The 24,132-nt window shown below is 42.7% G+C and overlaps 1 protein-coding gene across 1 annotated transcript in view; it reads right to left on the minus strand.

Moving 5' to 3' along the window:
- VWF (von Willebrand factor) overlaps window positions 1–24,132 on the minus strand; it is a 138,317-nt gene that overhangs the window by 102,413 nt on the left and 11,772 nt on the right. Inside the window, exons 6-13 of the mRNA XM_084270626.1 lie at window positions 22,272–22,396; window positions 15,037–15,253; window positions 12,381–12,503; window positions 9,324–9,435; window positions 7,187–7,233; window positions 2,864–3,000; window positions 1,148–1,286; window positions 459–559 (exon numbers count right to left, since the gene is read on the minus strand). Coding sequence (XP_084126752.1) covers window positions 459–559; window positions 1,148–1,286; window positions 2,864–3,000; window positions 7,187–7,233; window positions 9,324–9,435; window positions 12,381–12,503; window positions 15,037–15,253; window positions 22,272–22,396 — 1,001 coding nt within the window. The remainder of the gene's footprint in view (window positions 1–458; window positions 560–1,147; window positions 1,287–2,863; window positions 3,001–7,186; window positions 7,234–9,323; window positions 9,436–12,380; window positions 12,504–15,036; window positions 15,254–22,271; window positions 22,397–24,132) is intronic.

The raw sequence follows: 24,132 nt of genomic DNA on the forward strand, positions 1-24,132 counted from the left end.
TTAAATATTCCTCATTGTAGAAGGAGTATGCAACATATCTTGTATGAGTTAATTGATTTTTCCTGGAAATAATGAGTAACCGTGTCCCTGGAGCCATATTCTTGCCTTATTTTAAAGTCATAAGAATCCATTGCTATAGACAGGACAATTAAAGCAAATGAAGGCAAAAATACAGTTTGGAGGGTATCTGCTGAACAAAACACAAAACTACTCATGGTTAGTAAAAGAAAAAAAAATAGAGAGATTAAAAAAAAAGCTACCAAGATACTGTAGGATGAAAATGTTTGTTTCTGGAATACAAAAGGACCTGTATATTGCTCTGGGGGTAGCAAAAGAGAATGGAATTTCTAACATGCAACACAAAATAATTTCTCAATTCAGACAAGAAAATCTTTGTACTTGTTTGGGTGGGACGAGGGAGGAGGCAAAAAGGCAGAAACGAAAGAGACAGAGAGTACCTTCACTAGAAGCTCACCACGACCATCCCAGTCAATCTGCAAATCTTCTCCATAGGTAAGGCGAACTGAAGTCCTCATGATGCGTTGGATACGGAGGGCACCTAAAGACAACCACAAAACGTCAGTCAAGCCAGGATACAGTGTTTCATTGTCTGGGACTCGGTGAACAGCCCAACAGAGTGGATGCCACAGAGCAGGGGGTCTGCCAAAGCTGTGGGTGCCAACAATGCCCACTTCACACTTCCCAAACTTTGTGCCTGCTCAGCAGTTTATAGCTGCATGATCTTGTTGATAGGCTCTGCTTTAAGGCACTTAGGAGTCCTAGAAAAGTATCTATGTGCATTCTGCAAAACCTCAGGCATTGACAGTGACATTTTTTACTGGAGGGATTTCAATCAGCTACATAAAAAAGTAGTAACAGTTTCAAAAAGCACAGACCAGCAGTGGTCTTCAAGATGACACCTCACAAATCCAGACCAGCTTAATTCTCCTGATTTTAGAGGAGCTGGGCTCCTCTATATCAGTTGTGTGGAGAGAAGCTTGAACAACAGAGCTTCTAGAAGAGGCTGCAAGTGAGAATTTGGTATTTAAAAGAGGTTTTTTGATTCAACTGTGCTAAGGCATGCCAGAAAACACGAGCAAATAGGACCCTTTCAGTGGCTGGCCAGAGTTAGACCATGCAAACACACCTTGGAGCAAAGGGATCTGTATGTCTTGTCCATTCAGGGAAATTCCTCCTCCATGTTTCATTTTAATGAGGCTGTTGTCCATGTCCTGGATTCGGACAGAAGCTGAGCGAATGCACACAGCATCAGGATCATCTGCACACTACAGAAAAGGGAAACATTTGCCTTGAACCTTTAACTTTCACTTTATTGGTGACTTTGCCCCAGACCCCCAAAAGGCATTTCAGCACCTCACTTGGAAGGTGTTAAGTCTATCAATAGTTTTATGCATCTAGTTTCTGCATCCCACAAACACCAGTCTGGCAGCCTTTCTTCCATTATCTCATTAATCGTGCAGCAGGGAGCTACCCGCAGCTGCTTGTCTCAGACCCTGGAAAGCAATCTACACTGGAACCCAAGGAGTGGTCTGTGCTGGTGCCCAGCATCCCCTGCCTCTGGCAGCTGCAGGAAGGGTATGCTGCCCCACATAGCCGGGCAGGCCCAGAAACAGCTGCCTGGTTCACACTGCCCAAGACTCTCCTGCTGTTTATGTTCCCTGGCTGTGTATTACACAGATGAAGAACAGGGATTGCAGGTCCCAGGGCCTTCCCTCTGGTTTCCAAAGGGAGGTTTCAGTGGAAACCTGTTCTGCAAGTTCCCAAGCACATATAACCTCAGAGCTACATTATCAGAGCTTTCAAGTGCAGGATACAGACTGTGCACGTCACACCCTGTTTCTCCACAGCCTGTGGCTTCTCTGTTTCTCAAGTCCCGCAAAGCAGGCTGATACTCCCCTTCACTCCATTGTAACTCTTCCTGCCTCCAATTCTTCTAACCCCCATCCCCTTCCTTCCCCTCTGCTTGATTCAATACCCTTTTCAGCCTCCAGGTTAGTTCACCTATTCCCATTTGCAACTGGTTGATTAATTTCACAGAATCACAGAAGGGCAGGGGTTGGAAGGGACTTCTGGAGATCCAACTCCTATGCTAAAGCAGGATCACCTACAGCACATTGTGCAGGATGGCGTCCAGGCAGATTTTGAATGTCTGCAGAAGAACAGACTCCACATACCCCCTGGGCAGCCTGTGCTAGTGCTTTGTCACCCTTAAAATGAAGCAATCTTTCAGGAGTGGGTTAACCTTGCTGTGACAATCCCTCCAGGGTCTCTTTCCCTCCCCATGAAGGCCTGGCTCCCTTTCCTGCCTCTCCTCAGCCATCTCTGCTTGCTGAGCTCCAGCTAGCTGCCTTTCTCACATCTATCAGGGGAGATGGCAAAAAAAGTCAGGAGCTGCTGACCAGCTGGATAGCAACAGAAACCACCATGTGTTGATAGAAAGCAACCCAAGGCACTATTCTGCCAGTGCACCCTACTCGCTGTCTGGGGAAATGTGTTTTCCCTGAGCATTAGTGAAGCACTGGCCTTCAGGGTGCTTTGTAAGGGGTGCACCCTCCTCTGCATGTGTTTGTTCAGCTGGCAGAGAGGCAGTTGAGGGCTCATTCTCCGAATCTCATTACGAATCTCAGTCTCCAGGTAGGCTCCTGGGAATGGCAGCAAGGAGAAGCAAAACACTTATTAACTAAGGAGAAAGACTGCATCTGTTATTTAAACTAATTATTTCATAGGAAAATTACTTTTGTTGGCCTGTGCATCTGCAATTCGTATCATACTCCCACAGCCCTTCCCACTCCCTCAAGAGCATGTGCAGAGGCGCACAGGCACTGGCCAAGGCTGCTGTTACCTGCATGGTCTCGATGATCACAGAAAAGGAATTTTCCACACAGTCCTTGGCAAGTAAGTACTGACAAATCCCACTGAAGGTGAAATACTTGTTGTCGAAGCTTTTGAAATGGGACTGGCCGGTAACAGAGCATTCTCCTGAAAAATGCAGAATGCCATTAATCACATCAGTGCAGAGTTTAGAGCTAATTCCTGCCCCTCCCCTCCCCCAAGCGACTGAGAGGGAAGAGCAGCCCAGTGGAACAGGTTGCACAAGGCCCAGGTCCCCTGCAGACCAGAAAGCACCAGTGAGATGCTTATCTTGCTGTTTATTCCTCTTAGTCATCACCAGTAGCAACAGCAGCGCCAACAAAAGCCGGGGAATACGGTATAAATCATGCTCAAGAGCTGAAATTCATGTGCCTACGGAAAAGCCTATATAATGTTTCGAACAAAGGGTCACAAGGACATCAGCGAACAGCTCCCTTCACTGAAGCCAGTTTGACTGTTCTGTAGTATACACCTCAGGTGCCCTGGAAACTCAGCACAATCACTTAAGCTCTCCTTGACCTAGTACTTAAGTGATGGGTGCTGGTGGAACTAACCAATTGTCAGGAGCAAGCCATGCTCTCTTGTACATAGGAACTAAGTTTACTTCTTCATGCAATGGGGAAACTGAGGCACAGAGAGTGGGAGTGCTAGTGCCTGAAACTGACAGAGCTAGGAAAGGCGCTCTGAATTACCCAGCATTAGTCACAGTCTCCACGCAATGGGCAACATACAACGTGTCCTCTTTACCCCTGTGCAGGAGCATGCAACATCGTGACGTAACACACTCTAAATCCACTTTTGATTAGCCCAGTGGGGCACGTCTGTGCCCACGGAGCTGGCTGCAGAATGCAGGCATTTCTACAGAGATGAAAATCAAAATTTGCAATAGGACTTGTGGGACTCTCACTCCTCCTCTGTTCTTCTTTTGCAGAGGTGCCTCATTCTCAGTGTTTCACAGTTGTGTCTTGGCAGATTGTGAGCCCTCTCTCTGTCTACCAGCGTTTTTAGAGCATTACATTATGGCTTTATGAAGGTAACAGTGTCTGAAAGCCTTTTTCACAATGGCCTCCTTGAACACAGCCCAAAAAAAGGATTCATTCCTTCGTTGGGCAGCCCTGAATACCAATCTAACATTAAAGTAATAATACCTTATCAGAACGAAGAACTGAAAGACAATCAAGGCTGGAGTTATTACAAGGGCAGAATTTATGGTGAACATCTGAATTATCATCTTAATTAAGCAGTATAAGTTAAAAAATATTCCATAGTTTGTCTACCTTTTAGTATGAAAAGAAGCTACTTAAACACATCAACATCTTAACATGCTTTGCTAAGTTGTGGCTTTTCATTCCGTGGAAGGCAGTGTTCAGATGCCACAACTGGTATTTAGAACTCTGTTATGCTAGGGCCTCTGCAAACACATAGGAAGGCTCAAAATTTCTTTTCAGGCCCTGAGGATTAATTCATGCAAGAAGAATATTTCACTTGGAGATGGTTCCACAGAAAACAGGGTGGGCAGAGACCTCCTTGTCCAGAACAAAAATCAGCTGCTAGGCCTACATTGGCAATCCATTGACAAAGGACAGAACAAAGTTAAATGTTACAAGCTTGCAGGTAAACCCCATGAGTTGTTCTCTCTCCACTGCTTCTGAGTCTCACAGAAGCTCTGCCTAATGAGCATCAAATGGAAAAATTCCCTCTGACATATTATCAGTCTTAACTGTCTTAAGCCAGACTGCACTAAAGAACACCACCCTAGATCCTGAGGAAGGACTCATAGCCTTCCATAGCCCTAAGAGGAGTCCATTACTTGTTGGATATTTGTCATCCCCTGGAGAGGGAGGTCTCTTGGTATTTTCAAAGTCCTGTTTTCTGTTCATTTAAGCTTGGACAAAGGTAAAACAAGCGTTATTCTAGACAACTTCAGAGTCTGTTAACTGGCCATCAGATGTGGGGAACAGATTTGAAGAAAACTAGGCATAAACCACTATATTACACACAGCTCAATTTCCAAGGCATTTTCTGCAACTAGGGACCAACAGGAGAGGTTTGCAGCATGGAGAGCTAGGGACTGATACCCCAGGCAAGACCCAGCCCTTTGGCATTGCTCCTGGAAGGGCAATTTCTTTCATGCTGTGAAGTCTCTTCTTATGGGTCTATCTGTTCCATTTGGTGTAATGCTTCCCTTGAGATTTCCTGAAACCTACTGCCTTCATAATTAATTTAATTATGGTATCAGCTTGAGAGCTTCTTGCTAGTGCAAGCTAGCACTAGTTGGCTGATACAACACTGCCTTCTGAAGCGCTACCTCCAGCTGGGTACCCCGTTTTATCACCAAACTTGCAGCATTCCCACCATATAAAAGTATCTTTTCCCGATGAACAGGCTGGCGAAAAAATAACAGAACTATCTTCAGCTTGTATGAGTCTAAGCACATAAACTTTTGGTGACACATGATTTTAGAACACTTTGTTGCAAAAATAACCAACGAACAATAAAAATATGCTGCAATATTGCATCAAACAGAGACAAAACAGGATATGCAGCAATATAAACTTCGCTACCGTTCCTATCAAGTAGTGCTACTTTGGGAAGCTTTGCTGCCCTCCCATATTGCCTCAGTACAGTCTGCAGATGTTAGCAGGTACATACACAACAGCTGCGCTTACACGACCTTCAGTCTCGTACAAGCCTAGCTGAAAAGTGACTTGCATATATTGGCTGAAGGTATAAAAACAAGCTGGTTTTGAGCAGCTCATTCTGCAGAGCTTACCAATTCAGAAAAATACAACAAACGTTAAATTCTTTCTTGCACAAACCTCACTGTAAGCCTCAATGCCAGGCTTATCTTCAATTCTGTAAACACTGTGAAGAAAACGTGGCTGGACTTCAGGATAAAATTTGGCCCACATAGCATTCGTAGTAGCCCAGAAAACAAGAACATTAAGAGCTATAACCTAGGTCAAAAGTGAAGATAGAAAAAGGCCTGTTTTTCATTTGTAAACATGCTACTGCCCATTAGCTCAAAGACATAATATATCAGCTAGGACTGTGTCCTTGATTGGGTTCCAGACGGTGATTTTCTCTGCACTTGGAGAGATCTTAGTGAACACCATAAGCTTCTCACAGTCCTGCTTGGCATAGCTCACTAAAAATGTCATTTCTTTTTTCAACATTTGCATAGCATACATATACCTTCTTTTTTTTTTTTCTGCTGATGTTTTGGAGTAGCTGCTCTTTTAGTCTAAAGCAGGAAGAAATGGAACATTGGTGGCACAGGAAAGATGACTTAATAGAAAGACAGAATTTGATAGCCATTTTAAGACAGTTGTAATTATCTTAATTGGTGAGGATCACACAGTGTTATCTAAAAAAAAGTAAAATAAAAAAAAACCCAAAACAAACACCACAACAAGTCCCAAAACCTGCTCTGTCTTTCCCTGACCCCAGTCTCCTCATCATCCCTTCCACTGTCTGTTCCCAAAAGCAGGGAGAACAAACAAGATAAAAGCTGTGTCGTCTCCCTGCAGATTCCTATGCATAATGCAAGCAGACTCAAATACTGTTTCAGGTCAAGCAGGCCTTTCCATGGCTAAACACAGTCAAGGAACTGAGATGGGGATGGGCCACAGAACTAGCTGGAGGAACGCGGGGCCAGCACATGGCATGAAAAGTCATTCTCCATGTAGGCAAAAAACTGGGACAGCAGCCACTTGAACCAGTGAGTTTGGGAGGTAGGTATGGTAGGAGGAAGGGAAACAAGAACACCTACAGAGCTGCCTCTGTAGTCTGCCACCACCCACAGAGGGCAGGGTGGCTGCCTCCTCCCCAGGGCTGTAGCTCCTCCACCCATAGCATGACCTATACAGCCCAAAGCCATGGAGTATCAAGAGTGACTCAATCTACTCTCAGTACTTCAAATTGTCCCATCAACAAAAGTATGTTAATTCAGGCAATCAAATAGGGAATGGTATGTGGGCAAAGAAACCCAGCAGTGTTCCTCTACCTGAAAGCCAATCCTCTGAACATATAGACACTTAGTATCTTGGTAAACTAAGTAATCAAAAGAGGAACCATTCTTCTCACAAAATGGGATTGCTCATTGATACACATAAACCATACAGCACAATATCTGGCTTGTTTTACAAGAAGAACATGGAAGTATGAACCTATCTGGCTCATACTGGAGCAAGCAGTAACAATAACGTTCACTTTTTGCATAGAAAACAATATAGTGGTAGGTATTTAGGCAACACTTACTTGTCAAAACCTGAAAACAGTAAAAACAACATACCTGGGCATTCCCCGTTGCTGCAGATCCAGGTGCCATGTCGACAAATGCTAGGAAATATATCATGACAAGTTAGGCAAGGGGACATGAATTCAAATCTTCTGTTGTAATTTTTTCCCCAAAAATTGAACCAGGCAGTCCCTGTCTCATGGAAATTAGACCAATCCCCAACATCCTTTCCACCACCCATAACCACATTTCTTAATATAACCACTCCTTCCTACCAACCATAAAAGCAATTGCTGGTAATAAGGCCTGGAATGGTTGCAAAACTCATTAACTTATTTTTCCCTCCATCAAAGCTCTGTTTAATAAAGTTTTCAACTACATTCCACTGTTGTGGAATTAATTTCAAATGCTGTTCTTCAGGTATGTCTATTAATACAACAGAATAATGGGGGTCAAAATCATAGGGAAAAGATCATATATTGCAACGCCCAGCTCAAAGAAGGGCACATCAAAGCTAGATCAGGTGGCTCCGGACCTTTTCTATTTAAGTTTAGAAATCTCCACGATGAGGTCCTACAGTCTCTCTAGGCAGCTGTCCTAGTGCACTGCATGATCTCAGGGAGAAGATTTTTTTTTTTCTTGTCTAAACAGAAGTCCTCCTGCTGCAACTTGTGTTCACTGCTTCTTGCTCTTTCACTGTTTACCCCTGAAAAGGGTTTGTCCCAGTCTTATTTACACCCCCACTCTGGCAATGAAAGTGCCCCCTTTAAACAAGTCTAATTCCCTTTGCTTCTCCTCACATCATAAACTCACCTGCTGTGATAATCTCCAGTGTCCTCCACAAAACTCTCTCCAGTATTGTAATTCTCTTTCTTGCAGCATGGGCCCAGCACTGTCCACACTAGTCCAGTCACTGCATCATGAGTTTGTCACAGGAACTCTACAATCCCTTTCCTTCTCTTGCCAGTTTGACTGCTGCTAAAGCAGCCCTTCATCAGTCTGATAGCACACTGTTGACTTAAGCTCCTCCTGCTTTGTTTTCCTTTCTGTGCAAGTTTCGAGGAGGTAGACTACATCTGCTTTAAGGCCTTTGGGTGGTGGATTTACTGCCTTCTCCCATAGGCACTACTAGTAACAAGTAACATGCACTGATAATGATTGAGATGGCTGTCATCCTTGGGTACATGGGATACCATGTCAGTCAATCCAAGAGTCTTCAAAATCAAGCAAGCTTCAAGAGCTGCTGGATTCTTATTACTCTTTTATTCCAGCCCTTAAAAACTACTTGTGGGGAGTCAGTTTATTGAGGACGGTAAATGCAGAGCCAATGGAATGTCATTCCCCACAGCAGTATCAAATCTAAATAATAGAAAGCATTTCCTAACAGTAGAGTCTATCAGGTGTCACTGATCTCCTAAGAGCAGTAAAGCCAAAAAATTGTGGCCAAGCCCAAAGCTGAAGATAGCTCCAGGAAAAGACAAAATCCTAATGTCATGGTAGTTTATATTCTGTGACACATGGTGCAGGTAACGAAAAACTTGTGTATGGTGGCCTTACCCAAGTCCTCCTGTGCTCAGACTCTTGGAAACATCTGGGCATGGAGTTGTCTGAACTCCTTCCACAAATATGTTTACACTAATACATAACTGTATCAGAAATACATTACTCCTTCTCCTTCCTTTCTTTAGGCAGCTAGCCTTTCACTTCAGGCTCACATACATGAGTAAAAGAAAAACTGTAATCCATGCAGCTAGGGAGATTCATTAACTTTGCAAGAAGTTCTGAGGACGTGTCTGACCTAACTCCTCTTGGAAAGAAGCAGGCTTTAGAGGTTAAATAAATGTAGGAAGTCAAAACAAAGACACAACCACTGACATTAACCAGACATGGGAACCTGCCGGTCTGTCTTATCCACAGGAAACAGGTAGTGCTCTACTGTTTGAAGGAGTATGACCCTCACATTGTTCTATCAGATCAAATACCCTTTAAAAGCAGAGCTGATTTTGTCTTTGTGAACAGCTCACTTCTTGGAAGGGGTTGGTATTTCCAATAAGGGAGTAGGTCCTTTGCCAATAAAAGGAAATTTTTAAAAAGTAGAGAGAGGTTTCTAGAAAGATCATCTAAAACAATCACTAAGTGGTGTGCAGTACATGGAGCAACAGCAATCACACCAGAGCAACACTGAACTTACCATGAGTTGCAGTCCTGGGAGATGGTGAAGCCAGGAGGATAATGTTTTCCAGAGTGGATGCAGGAGCAGTCGGAGCTTTCAATGCAATGTTCACCATCAAGGAGCTTCCCCTCTGAATAGATCAGGTAGCAGCAGATACACATGCCACACACACACAGGGACACAAACATCAATATGATTAGGTTTTCTAGTTCTTCATATGCTTTGGCAAGACTTCATGTGCGTTATCCATAGTCAGTCACAGACAGCAATAAAAACACAATGAAGCTTGCCAAAAATTCTCATGAGAACTGGGTTCTGCTTTCCTTCAAGTGCTTTCTCCTCCTCAGATATGCTTGAATGGAGGATTTCTTTGTTTAGCCAGTCCCTGAGTCCAAAACACATATATTGGCGCATACAAGTGTGAAACACGGGGAGCACAATCAAGCATGATCAGAGATGGGCTAGAAATCTGACTGAAAAATGCATGCATTTTACTGGCAGCTGTAAAGATGTATGAACAGGTTTTGTATTTGTTGTAGGAGGACATAAGAGCAGACAATGCAGTGGATGAAGGAACAGAGTTGGACAACATACAAGTCTAGCAGAGTCCGAGAGAAGAAAACATTATCATATAGAACAGTGGTTTCTCTTTTCAATTTCTACAGAATCAAGAAGTGAAAGGGCTAACTGTCTAACTTGGATCCCACTGATGACGTTTCTGTATCTATATTTTATCTTACAAAACATAAATGGAGGCATAAAGGCATTACAAGACTTGTCTGTGATTGCACTATAAACTGGTAGAAGAAAGGACGTGTCTTTCTCTTAGATCCCCGTGTTGATAGTTGGTATTTCTCTGGTTATAACAGTTGTTTTAGCAAAACATTCTGATTGCTGAAAACCCATCTCTCTTCTCTTTGAAGGGCTCCTAACTGATTGCAGATATTTTGGCCTTTTCCTGGCACCAGCAGCCACTACTGACAATGAAACGCAGGTATGCCCCTTTCCTTCCATTCTTGCCAGAAAGCTGCCTGGAAAGATCTTTGCTGTTGAGAAAATCCTTCCAGTGAGAAATACTCAAAACAAGACCTGAGCATTAAAGAGCTGTGTGGCTTTCCAGAAAGCACAAGAAAACAGAACATCCGCTGCTTTTTCCTGGCAATAGTAATTCCATTTACAGCAATTAAAGTAACTGTGATGCATTTAAGGGAGGAAAAAAAAAAAAAAAAAAAGACACATTTGCTGAGCAGATCCTTTTTACTCTTGGAGTACTGGATGGAGTGCAGCTAAGAGAAGGTATAATCCCAAATTCCTCTATTTATCTGTGAGATCCTCCTGGTGGTGTATGAATCTCAGATCAAAGTTCTTCCCTGTTGACTGTGCATCAAATAACAGTAAAAATTTTTAATTGCTGATTCTTATTTTTTTCATAGAATAGGTTGGGTTGAAAGGGACCTTTAAAGGTCATCTAGTCCAACCCCAACTGCAGTAAGCCCAGACATCTTGAACTAGATCAGGTTGCTCAGGACCCCATCCAATCTGACCTTGAATGTTTCTAGGGATGGAACATGTACCACTTCTCTAGGCAATTTGTTCCAGTGTTTCATCACCTTCATCATAAAAAATTTCTTACTTGTACTTACTCTAAATCTACCCTCTTTTAGTTTAAAACCATTACCCATTGCCCTATCTCAACAGGCACAACCTTAAGTCCTCCTCATCTTCCTTATAAATTGCCTTTAACCAATGAAAGGCTGATATAATGTCTCCTGGGAGCCTTCTGTTCTCCAGGCTGAACAACCTCAACTCTCTCAGCCTGACTTCATAAGAGAGGTCTTCCATTCCTCTGATCATTTCTGTAGCCCTCCTATGGACCTGCTCCAACAGGTCCATGTCCTTTTTGGTGTTGCATTTCATGCATTTCCTTCTACCCACCTACTTGTTCCTCATGCAGCACTCTTTCTGTTGAGCTCCTGTTTCTCTGCTCTTCAGGTCCTGTCCCCTTGGACCTTTCCTGTGCTGAACTGACCAGTGCAGTTACCAAAGGAAGAATACAGGCAGAGTCCTTGTGCAGCCAGTGGATTCAGCTCCTTCACCTTTTCCCAATAGTCCCAGGACTTCACAAATATAACAGCTAGATCCTTCATAACAAAATAAGAACCTGTGCGTAGTTACATCACTTGTCACCCTCCATGTGCACCTTCCCAAGTCCTGCCACAGTATGACAGCTTTGAACCTCCACTAACTAGGAGACTGGCAGCTAAGTGGGAAAACACAAAGTTCTGAATGCCTGGGAGTTGTTTAGAATGCAGTTAACCCCTCAAACAAGGCTGACATAGTTATCACTGCCTTATTTTGGAAACCAAGGTATGTTCTCAGTAAGAGTCTGTCATACTTGGTATCTTGTACAGAGAGACAGTAAATATCTCTGTGCATTCACAGAAAGTCCAGATCTGAAGGGTGAAATGAAGAGGTAGTCCTTTCAAAAAAACAAACAAAATCCACCAAATCACTCCTCCTGCAGTTGTTTTAAGTATAATAGAGGATGATGACTGTGAACGCCCCACCCCCCCCCCCAAATTGGGCTACCTCCTTTAAGCCCATCAAATCTCCTGAATAATTTTACTTATTGAATCATTTGTACATCTCAAATCATGAAGATCTTCGGAATTATACCATGAGCTCTACCCATACTGTATTTCTGTAAGAAACTCCTTTAGCATATTCTCCAAATATACTTCATTCTACCTGGACGCTTCTAACCAAAAGCAATTCAGAAGGGATCTAGATACATCAATGGTCAGCAGTCCCTCACCAAGGAAGGCGATCCTAGAGTACTAGATGGTGCTGATTTTCACAGAAACACTTTTCAACTGGGTCTCAAAAATAGCCCTTTCATGGAGAAAGCATACAAGCAGTATAGAAAGTGGTTTATTCAAGAGCATGGTCCCAGAAAAGGAGAAATGTTTCTAATTTCAAGAAAATTTAAGGGAAGACACAGCTTTCCTTCTTCTAATAAAAGAGATAGCTCCACTGCCAAGTGTTACTCTGTAAATAAACCAGTAAATAAATTACCAGGGCAGCTGCAGCCATCAACACATTGTCCATGACACACTTCATTGATATTCAGGCTCTGGCAGGTTTTGACACAAGGGGATACACATTCTTTATACTCCATGCCAACCGGACATCTTGGCTCTGAAACAATTAAAAGAAATTAGAAATGCAAATTCCTCAATAATTCTTAAACATATAAATCCCTTAATTATCAAAGGCTGAACCACAGAGACACCAAAAAGGTCATATCTTCTCCAATAAATGATTTATTTCTCGGAAGCAGAACGTTTAAGAAACACTTGATTTTCCACTTGCTGCAACATCATCCTCTGTCAGGTTGTGTAGTAAATACCTACAGGTTGAAGCCAATTTCTTTTCCAATAAATCAAGTCTTAATAACTAAAACCAAGTGTATTAAGAACAATCAAGCAAAGGGGGAAGTTTTGCAATAATATGTAAGTAATTTGGATAGACAAGCACATTTCGTACCATTAAGCTATGCAGTTACTCCACTCACTTGTGAAGTTACACTGTTTTCTGTTTTCAGAGAGAACTGGGAGACAGTTAAGACTCTCAGATCCCATCCTTCTTCCAGAGAAGCACTAGCCCAGGATACCTCCCATGCTGTAGTATCTTCACTGCCTCATTATCTAGGCTAGGCTGTTATGCAAGCACACTCTATAACCACCCCTTCATTTTGATGCAGGCATACCCCACAAGGCTGTGTGGGCATGCAGTGGGAAGAAAAGATGAGAGCCTGCCCTTTCCCAGAAAATCCTCTATTGAAGGAGGCGGGAGGCTAACGAAGGAGCTGTCTTGCCCTCTGTGGCTCCGGGGCTTGGGCACGAATTTGCACTAGTACAGCATGCTCAGCACTAGAGCTGGCCATGGTTTGACCCAGCTGGCCATTAAAACAAACACACCTCCAGATGTGGGAGAGAATGAAAAAAGAAAAAGCTGAAACTTGTGGGTTAAGATAAAGACAGAAAAGGAAAATAAAAAATAAATAAACCAAGAGATGCACAGCACAAATGCTGACCACCCTGAGATGATGCTCAGCTAGTTTGAGCCATGCCTCCTCACAGCCAGCCACTAGTTAAAGATGGAGCATGACATCATATGGTATGGAATATCCCTTTTACCAGTTTGGGTCACTTGTCCTGGCTGTGTCCCCTCCCAGCTTCTTAGGTACCTCCCACCTTCTCATTGTCAGAGCAGTGTGAGTAGCTGGAGTCTTCAACTGCTTGACAACTAAAATATTAGTGTGTTATCAACATTGTTTTCATCCTCACTCTAAAACATAACACTATACCAACTGCTACTACAAAAACTTAACTCTATCAAGACAAAAGCAAGACAAGCCTTTCCAACACAGCAGAGCATTTCATACCTCCAATACAATTATCATCATCCCCTGAGAAAGCATCACAGCACAGATGAAGGGTGATGGAAAATTAAGCTCCTGCTGTGGCAGCAGGCCACCTCTCTTTTTCCCCAACTCAGAAATATATGGGTTTTGAAGTCAATGGTTAGAAATGACCTCTAAAAGTCCTGGGAACAGAGAGGAGTTCATTTCACTCATAGTTTTAGCTAGATTTACTGACAGCCCTAGCAAAACTAGGTTCTCTAGCTCCCACACTGAGCAAAGAGACAAGTTTTCATCAGATCCCTTTTATGTCCCAACGGAGGGCTAACAAATTACTGCTGGAAATAAGACTCTCCTCTGTAGTACAATCCCTTGAACAAGTGGTTAGCAATACCTTCCTGCCCTAACCATAATCTGAAGGCAGAGTTTTCTTCAGTGGTGGCCATTAGCAGAATATCTTTACCAGAGAAGAAACTATTGTCAGTACAAATCAGTCACCCCAAGAAATCAATTTACATAAACATCCTGAGAAAATTGTCCTTCCTGTATAACGTAAAAAGCATGAGAACATGACATTAGAGGACTGATTTATTTTTCTTTTCATTATTCATTTGCGTGCTTATATATTTAATTGGAGTTCTCTAGTGGAACTACGTAGACCAATGCTGGGTGCAAACATGACCTTTTCTCTATAAACACAATCCATCACAGTAAATCTAAGCACTTCCTTGTTGCAAAATCTTAACAGAGATGTAATCAGGACCTCTGACTTCAGAAAAATGGTGCTAATAAAGGTCACATTTCAAGATGCAATTGGGATCTCTAATCTAGACAAAGTTTGGCGAAAAAAAGGCAACATCTCAATTTCAGTGTAACTGCTTCAAACAAATAAGGGATGAAACAGTTGTTTTACAAATGTTGAGAGCCTTTCATGAGGATGCTGACTTGACAGACACAGGCTGGGCAGCACCACACATCTGAAACATATGTGAAATAGCTCCTAAACATCTCAGTCTTTGTTTATCATAAAAAGTCTTCATTGACTTTTCATACCATGGTGGGATCTGTAGCAGCTCAGGATTTCCTGTATACGTGTTTCAAACAATCCTGCCTTAGGGACAATAACTTCTAGAAAAAGGTGGCTGATGGAGAACTGAAAAGGGCAAAGGCACTTCAGATTTTAACCTGCTATGCCTGAATCAACATCCTAAAAGAGCTCCAGTTGCTTTTAGCTGCAGAGCCTAAGCCTGCAGGGCAAGCGCAAACTTATTTGGGATAAACAGCCTAGGAAAAATCCCATCAACTTACTGCATGAGCTCTCTTCAGCCCATCCATCCAAAATCACACCTTCTTGAGCACAGCTTCTTGCATAATCAAGGAACACTGAGCAGTGACAGTCCATGCCCTGGGTACAGGTGCAGATGTCTCTTTCACAGAGATTGATGTATGGCTCTGGATCAACTCTGTGGTGGCACCGGGAGAAGGTCGAAGATGTTCTTAGTAGCTGACAGATTTCCATGATGTCCTGCACAACAAGTGGTGGGCAAAAGGTAGAAAGAGGCAAGAAAAAAGACAAAATATGTCAGCACAGACTCAAGAAGGGAGAAAAAAACAAGTCATCACTGTTGTTAAATAACATCATGGTTATTATTTAACACCACCACGTAGCTAAATAGCATCATAGCGAAGATGATATTGAGCTTCATCTATTTGTTCACCCCACCCATAAACAAAGAGAGGCTCATTAATATAATGATTAATATAAATTAGTGCCACATGCAGGATGTTCTACACAGAAACGTGTCAGTCAATCAGTCACCAAATGCAGGGAAGCAAAAACCTGCTTCCCACCCAGTGAAGACGAGATGGTGTCTTGACTACCAGGAAGACACATGTAGCAAGAGACAAGAATTTACAATTGAAGTCCTTATGAAGAAAAGGACCAGATCGTCTTTCAGATAATGAGAGAACAGAGGAAATTTCAAAGTGAAAGATTAAGTCTGACTAGAATTCAAGGAATCAGATTTGTTTACCACTTCTGGCCACCCGTTCCTGTCACTCCTGCTGGCTTGTCCAATGCACAACAGGTCAATTTAACTCAGATAGGTGGCAGAAAAGTAACCGAGGTAAGAAGAAAAATTTCTTCTTCTCTTCTCATGAGTTAAATCAGCGTGGTGACAGCTGCTGCAAGGACAGGACTGCACCGTGGAATGGGGGGAAGATACCAAGACCTCTCCCCTCAGCTGAGAGCAACCTAAGACACGATTTAGGTTATGTTTCACATGCAGCTAAAGGAAAGCTTAGTTTAAGACTAAGTTCTCCAAGGGAGGTTCCCAAATAGACTTTATCTTATGCATGCATTATTTCACGGTTCAATAAGTTTGTGGTCCTCAATGCATCTTTCTGAAAGGATGCCAATGAGCTAAGAGGAAAAACAATTTTCTGATACAACCCTAGCATAAACAGATGAAGCAGAACTTTCTTCTATTTATTCATCAGTGTTTTATATAGGCAGATGTAACCACAATGTGTATTTCAGGTGTTATACATAGGTTGGATGTGCGGGGAATCATGCTCTTCACAGTAACAATGCATTACTCATGAATAGGTAACAAGCACCTGAGATGACAACATATACAAGTTGCTGTAATTTAAAAAAATATAATAAAGAGAGAGGTATATAAAAGTCTTGCTTTCATTTTTTGGGATGAAAAATGGGGGGCAGATAACCCCACCAACCTCAGCAGATATCCAGACGCTCAGAACAGCAGATGAGCAGATGGTATATCTGTGTATAAGTAAACTGCTGACATTTTTTCAATAAAGGATGTTTTGTCCAGATGATCAGCTAGAGCTAGTACCTCTGAACACTTCTTGCTTATGAAAACAAACCAACCAGAAATGTTTGGCCCATTGGAAATACATTCAGAGTTTAGCAAAGTGCTCAGTGAACAACTGCATACACAAAGAGGTCTTGAGCTTTCTGAGAAAGGCCCCAGGGAACTCAAAACAATGCTAACTGAGCACCATTACAGAGCTGAACATGATTATTCTCCTGAAAATCAGCTCCAGCCTGGAATAATTCTGATGCCCAGATAGCAGCCAATATGCTAAATGAGCTGGAAAGAAAGATTATAAGGTGGGGAGCAAGAACTGCATAAATAGTGGTTGGTGCTGCTTTAAGACTACACAGAGGCATAAGAAAGCTGAAACAGTGCCTTAAGGGTGGAAGCAACAACAGAAGCAGCCAAAAAAGCTGTTAAAGCAGAGCTTCAAGATGGAACTGATAAGACTGAAAGTGAGCTCAGAGCCATCCGGAGGATGAGCAGTCCTGGATCAAAGCCTTGATCCAGATACAATCAAAAGCAACAGAAAACCAATATATGCAACAGGTCCATTTAGGCTTTATTGTTTTCTTAATAAGATAATGAAGCTTAAAAATGTAATATACTTCCACTGTCATGTTGCAATAGAACTAGGACTGTATATTCCTTTAAACACAGGATAACAGTAAAACCAGTAGAAACAATCTATTATGACCGGTTTTTTTACACACCTGTAAATGTTAGATGTGAAAGTGACTTAAAAAAAAAAGGGGGGAAAAAGAAATTATGCAAAATAAAAACCACAACACATTAAACCCCTTTTTTCATAAGGTGTTCTTCGGTCTGTGTTTTGTTCTATAACAACATACTTAATGACTGAGCTCTAGCTGATTATAAAGACACCAAGCAATATACATTAGAAATTTCTTTTTTGCTATCTAAAAGTTTGCTTTTCATTCAAATTGCTTTTCATTTTCCAGTGCCTTTATACAAGAATTTATAGCTGAAGTTTTCCCCATCTTTTAGACCTCAATTATCATGACAAATTTGCAGACATAAGATGAAATATGATCAAATCTAAATAAATACAAGACAAACAAAAAATGCCACCATGACAGTGGTCAAAGTCTGGAACAAGTGTTCAGAGAGGCTGTGAAACTACAATCCTTGGAGATATTCCAAATGTGAGTGGACAAGGACTAGAGTATCCTCACTTAGGGTGGCCCTGTCACAAACATGCAACCGGACCAGATGGCCTCCAATGGTCTCTTCCAACTTAAACTATTCATCAAGTTACTTTTAGTTTCTCTCCTTCCTTTCTTTAAAACTCAGCAGAGTGAACTAAGAGAGGTTCTTGTTCTTTAGTTTGGGGGACAGTGTACACACATGGTAAGCACCAGATATTGGTGGTCTCACTTGCTGCTGTAGAGCAGCAGTGTTCATAGAGCAGCGGTCCTGGAAGTGGCTCCACACAGTCAAAAAACCCATCTCAAACCTACAGACCAGGAAGCAAATCTTCAGGTTTAAACAGTGCCTGGAGTACAGGAGGCCATAAGATTAACACTAGCAGAACTGACCACAGCATCTGAAATAAAGGTGAAGGTCTTGAAACTTCTCCCTGTACTTCAGCAATGGGTTGGCGGTGTCCTGGCATGGGCAGCCCTTAACAACTGCAAACTTGCTGACTTTCTTTCTGCCCCAGTCCCACCACACAGAGCTGTAGGTGGAATTTTGTACATTCTTCCAATTTCTGTGGCACTGCTGCTGCATAAACTGCATTTGTCTGTTGCTTAACAATTGCCATTAAAGAGATATAGCATAAAAAGTAATGAAAGAAAGAAGAGACACCCTCTCGTTCCTGTGAATTGAGACCCTGTGGTATATAGATATATGGTATATACATATATGGTATATAGATACACAGAAGTGTTTCTCCCTACCATTCAGGAAGAGTGTGTTTTGGGGCCATAATTGGGCATAGTTTTTCAGAATGCATCTCCTTTTGGTTCGCTCGAAGGGAGAATGGTTGAGCCTCGTATCTTTTTAAGCAAAAGGCACACAAAGCCATTATGTTTAGTACACCAAACGCTGGCTGTGTGTTTGAGCAAACATAACTACAACTAACAAAAGTCATTTCACTTGAATGCTGATTCAGTTAACCTGTTTATTTCAGGAACAGAAAAATTACATTTGAGGCATACTGGGCTTCATTTTCACTCCTAAAACGCACCATAGAGTTGTATGCTCATGTCTGCAACCTCTAACATTACAAATTATAGTCCAAAAGTTGCAAATTCTTTCCACATGCTTTCAGATCTGGGGAGAAAGGCTATTTCTTTATTGCATATGGACCTAGTCTATGGGATACGAGTGGGACTATTTCTTAACCGATTGCAGCAAAGGCTGAAGTCAGTTGAAATCTAATTTCAGCTTACAATTTCAATGGCTTTCACATCTGACATGCTATAGGTATCATTCCCCAATAAAGACAGAAAAAAGAAAGAAGTAAACAGTGATGTCCATGCACCATTTCTATGAAAGGTGAAATCTAGACAATAAAAGTAACACCTAAGAGTGCATAAATCAATTGTAATGCTTTAAAGCATATATATTTTTGTTTCCAAGGCTGCCTGAACACCACAGTTATCCACTTCACTCCTTTTGTACTTCAAGATGCATGTTGTCCATACCACTGGTCACCTGAGAGTCTCTTAGACTGCAGTGCTTCAGTGAAGAGGCAGCTTAAATCATCGTGAAATGTGAGTGGTGAAAAAAAAAATGGATCAGACAACAGAAGAGATGCTTGTTCTTTTCAATAACTATTTAAACAGCTGCCAGAGAGGGCAGGGGATGGCAAGGAGGCTGCAACTCCCTCCCTCTAGCACAACCCAATTTGGCATGCTCTCTGGATCACAAGATGAGGTAGCTAACAGGTAGCTCCACTGCGCAGATGCCAAGCTGCACTCAGCCTTAGGAAGGGAATACATATACCCAAAAAGAAAACATATCTGCAGGCAGAGCAGCAGTCAAACACATTTAAGGGTGTATGTGCTTTGGAGGTGGAGGGCAGGGAGGGGCCTGGAGCAGCAGTAGGGTAAGTGTGTGAGCAAGACCTTCAGCTGAAACACCTTGCCATTAATCAAGACAAGAACTCTTCCTTATTAAAGGACATGAAATTCCCCATGTTTTCTGGGTTTAGTGTGCTTTCTGGCTTCACCACATCTTGCAAAGAAGCCAGAAGCCATCTCTCCAAGGATACTGTTGCGGGGAGGGGCAGACAGGGCAAAGAAAACCACAGATCTGCCCCAAGTGGGGTGACTGGGTGGAGAAGCACACTAAACCAAAGCTGCTGTTGTCCTCACCTAGCAGCTGACTGCCTGGCAGGGAGGAGGGAGCCTGGAACCGGGGAGTTTTACATTCCCAAAGCTGAAGCAAGCAAACAAAGCACACTATTAAAAAGCCCTACATTCTTCAGCAGCAGTCGTTCTGCTGGACTTCTATTAATAGCACTGTGTTTATCCTTGTACAGTGAATAAATTAAGCCAACATTAAATGCTGTGAGCTCATGAACTCACACAAGAGAGAAGATAATTTCATACAGTTTGCAGGACAGCAAACTTTCTCCAACAAAGCATCAATATTTAATGTGATCAGTATAAAACTCACATTAGTTGCAGTCTACCCATCAGGCAGGATTCCATCTTGCATGCCACTCCCTGGCCTCAGCTGCAATGTTGACATTTTCTAAACATTAAGCTTGCCTGAATAGATAAAATTACAGCGGCCACAGCCAGTTGCAAAACCCAGCCTGCTCTGGAGCTGTAACTGGATTTACAATGAGTCCTGTCCCTTTGAAGTCATCTCGACCAGGTTGAAACCCCCCACGCTTCGGTAATGTCCTTAGCACAATGTACCATTACTCAGCAAGTCCAGACCCCAAGAGAAATGCCGCAAACACGCAGAGCCTCTTGCAAGAGGCATCAGCTGAAATCGTGTCTGTGTTTCCTCAGCCAAGCTCGCAGGCTGTGAGGCTGAAGCTGTAGTGCTAAGGGATCTGAGCATACTTTGCTGAATTTCAGAACATGACTTAAACAAGTGTCCCCATTCAAAAGCTTAGGGAAACTGTAAAGAGTCATAAGTCTGCAAGCTTGGCCGAGTCTTAGTTAGCTTTTCCCAGGTAACCAGGAAACCAACATTCAAAGTAGCTGTAGAGCAGATATGTTCCAGGAAGTGCTACTACTCTTGAGAAGTTGTTTAAACCTAGTTTAACAAGTACCAGTCTACACGACTTGAATAACAAGAAACCGAGGGCTAAACTTTGGCAGTTACTCTGCTGTAAATCTAAACCAGACCCCCAGATGCAAAACTTCCATGGATGTAGACTCAATTTGCCACGACAATCATAACTTGTAATACCACATGCAGTCAGTATATACTCAAAGCTATTTTCCTCCCTCAACTGGTGACCATTTGTGTCTGTCCTGTGTCTAATGGAAACAAGGAACATGTTTGTATTTATAAAAGAGAAGAAAAAGGCTGATGCAGCAAAGGGGGTCACAGGAGTTGGCTGAGACAAGCAGTTCTGTGTTTCTTTAATAAGTCAGAGCTACTATCTATATGCATAGCCGAAGGAATCTCCTCCTCCTCCTCCTCCTCCTCCTCTTCCTGGCACGGGAAAAAGCCTGGTGGCACAGAGCCTTTGCAACACCTACAGACAACATCTCTTCTGTCAAAAATAGCCTGGCCGAAGCACCCTCTCTCTCTCTGGTGACTCCCAGGTATATAAACTGCAACACATTCAAAACACTGCTTGCGTTGGTGGTGCACACAGAGGCTTCAGAACTGATGCTTCCCTGCTGGCAGAATCAGAGAGGGAACTGCCTGCCTCATTTTACAGGTGCCACTTAAACACACTGTTCCCAAGTAATAAGACCAAAGCCTCTTTGGCAGCAACTCATGCTTCAGGCTCAGGCAAAATAAGTTGTGGGTTTCTTCGTTTATCTGCTTGATGTTTGTGTGTTGAGTTTGGGGATTTTGAGGGAGGAAGGCAAAGGTGGAGGGAGCATATACACACTACAGTTTTAGAAAGAATAGTGACAGCCAGGGTACATTAAGAGAGAAAAACTGCATTCGCTAACTAGCAAGTACACAGTTTCTTTCTTAAGACTGCAATAAATAAGACATTAGCCATAACACACAACCCCCAAGGTCACTTTTCCACAGCACCAGGCAGCTCAGTGCAGAAATCCTTCTGCTAGCACCTGCCAGGGTCTGCAGGGAGGGCACACAGTTGCCAGCTCATGAACCCCAAGCACACAGCTGCATCCTGCGTCCAGCCCCACACTGTCTTGCGGAGAGGCTGGGTGCGCCTGCAGACAGCACAGGCATGTGCTGTGGATGTGGCTCTTCCACTTTCTGCCTGCACCTGACCTAGCTGCATCACACCAGGTACCTACATTTGGACACCACCAGCCCTGTGTTAAACTCCAAGCTGGACAGGGAGCCACACACCCTGTTCCAGCACAGTGGCAAGAGCAGCACCCAGTATAGTTATTTCACTGTGCCTCAGAAACCCAAACTGGGTAACTCGCTGAGGGAGGACCACTTTAAGTACAGACATGGGTTCAAGGAAGCATTCATGTTCTTCTGCCAAAGGGCAAGCAAGCTGCCCTCAGGCAGGGGAGGACCGAAACCAGAACAGTATCTTGCGGCACCAACCTTCCCTGCAACGTCAGATGAAATGTTGCACGTGTTGCTTGGAGTCTGCACTCTGGTGCACTTCTTGTCTTCACTGTGCAAAGCCCAGGAGTTTGCAAAATCATAACTGTTTCCCACAAGGGTCCCTGTAAAGGAAGAAGGGAAAGCACATGGGTCTTCCTGGGTTTGAGCAACAAGTGGTCGTTACTGGCTGCTACCAGTGTGATAGTCTGCTGAAAGCTGTTTTTAAAGATAAAAAACTATCATTTAAAATTAATGTCTATTCCAAATAGACTATGGAAAAGCCACTTTCAATTATTTTAACCACTCCTGCAGAGGATCTCTCTGAGCTCAAGGACAGACTAAAGCCTGCAGAAGGCAGGTCCCAGCACAGCACTTCTCACACCTGCATGAACATGGTAGGAGTTATTTGCTGTTCAGCTATAATCTGCAGAAGCCTAAGCATGCCCACACATTTTCCTAATATCTAAAAGTTGTCAACAAAATATACTAGAGAGGCAAACAAAATGAAGCTGCTCTCCCTAACCAAAGAAAGTAGTATTAGCATTCCTGATCCCACACAGACTCGATTTTCTCCTTCTATCTGAAACTAAGACTTGTGTGCAAAGAAATTTAATACACACCATAATTGCTTAGGTCCATGATCTTACTGCGTAAGATGTCCTGAAATACACTTGTCAATCCTATGGCAAGCAGCTCCTGGCCCAGGCTCGGCAAGATTTACACCCACTTTGCATAAAAGCAAAACTGAAGGAGTTAATCTGTACAGCTGCTGCTTCCTGGGAGATGCAAGCCACCCCTCCGTTCCTCTTGCTCCATTCTGCTGAGAAGGGGGACTCTCCCAGAAAGGGAATGTTCCCTCCCTCCCACTTTTGCCTCCCATGGCCTGACTGATTCGGGGACTACCTCTGATTCCTTCTGTGGGTACCTACTACAAAACAAATAATTTCGTTACTCTCAGTTCTGTAACTACTTTTTAAAACGCTCTGGTGTTGCAAATGAGAATATCAGTTGCCACTGTCACCACATTCCCAAAGTTCTTATGCAGAGAATATGTTGAAATATGACCCTGAAAGTATCTAGAAAACAAAAGAAATGCTTCCCAAAAATATATGTGTGTGTAATATATATATATAAACACATATTGTTTTATATCTCTACATAATAAAAATCTCATTGAGCTACCAGTTGTACATTAAGTACAAACACAGAACAGACTGAAAACTAAACTCATTCCTAAACTAAAGGGTAGTCGTGAAAACTACACTGTGAATGCTAAGGGGGGTGATTTAAAAGTCAGCAGCTTCTAGTAGGTCTTTTTTGTTAAGTAGAAATTAGGGGCTCAGATATGTAGCATATGTTAGGCCCACAAGAGGTTGCAAAGGAGGAAGCCTTCAAGGAAAGGATGTCAGGGAAAGGTGGTAAAAGGCACAAAACTCTTATTTATGCAGCCAGAACTCAGCACAGAAAAAAACAGCAACGAGAAGAGTGCAACCCTTCAGCTTACTGTAGATTGTAAAGATTAGAGTAACAATGAAACCTAGTCCGACAAGGTGCCAAATTAAATACATTTTATTTGCAGAAATGCAGCCTTACACCGACAGTTAAAGAGCAGGAGCTGGGCCCTGCTCTGATGTGGTGTTTCTCTGGCTCTGAATGCACATCCACATTGACCTTCCCACTAGCAGGTACCACCAGGTCTTCATATACCCAAAAGTTAAGATTTGAAGGTTGGGAGAACTGTTGGCCCTGAAATGCCTGTCACCTGTTGTTTGGTTTGGGGTTTTTTCATTACTCCTCCTCCAAGACATGTGGGTTTTTTTTCCTGTGGCACTTGTAAATTTATAGTTCTTCTATGCAA

Source organism: Gallinula chloropus (genome assembly GCF_964237585.1).
Source record: "Gallinula chloropus genome assembly, chromosome: 1".
Classification (NCBI taxonomy): Eukaryota; Metazoa; Chordata; class Aves; order Gruiformes; family Rallidae; genus Gallinula; species Gallinula chloropus.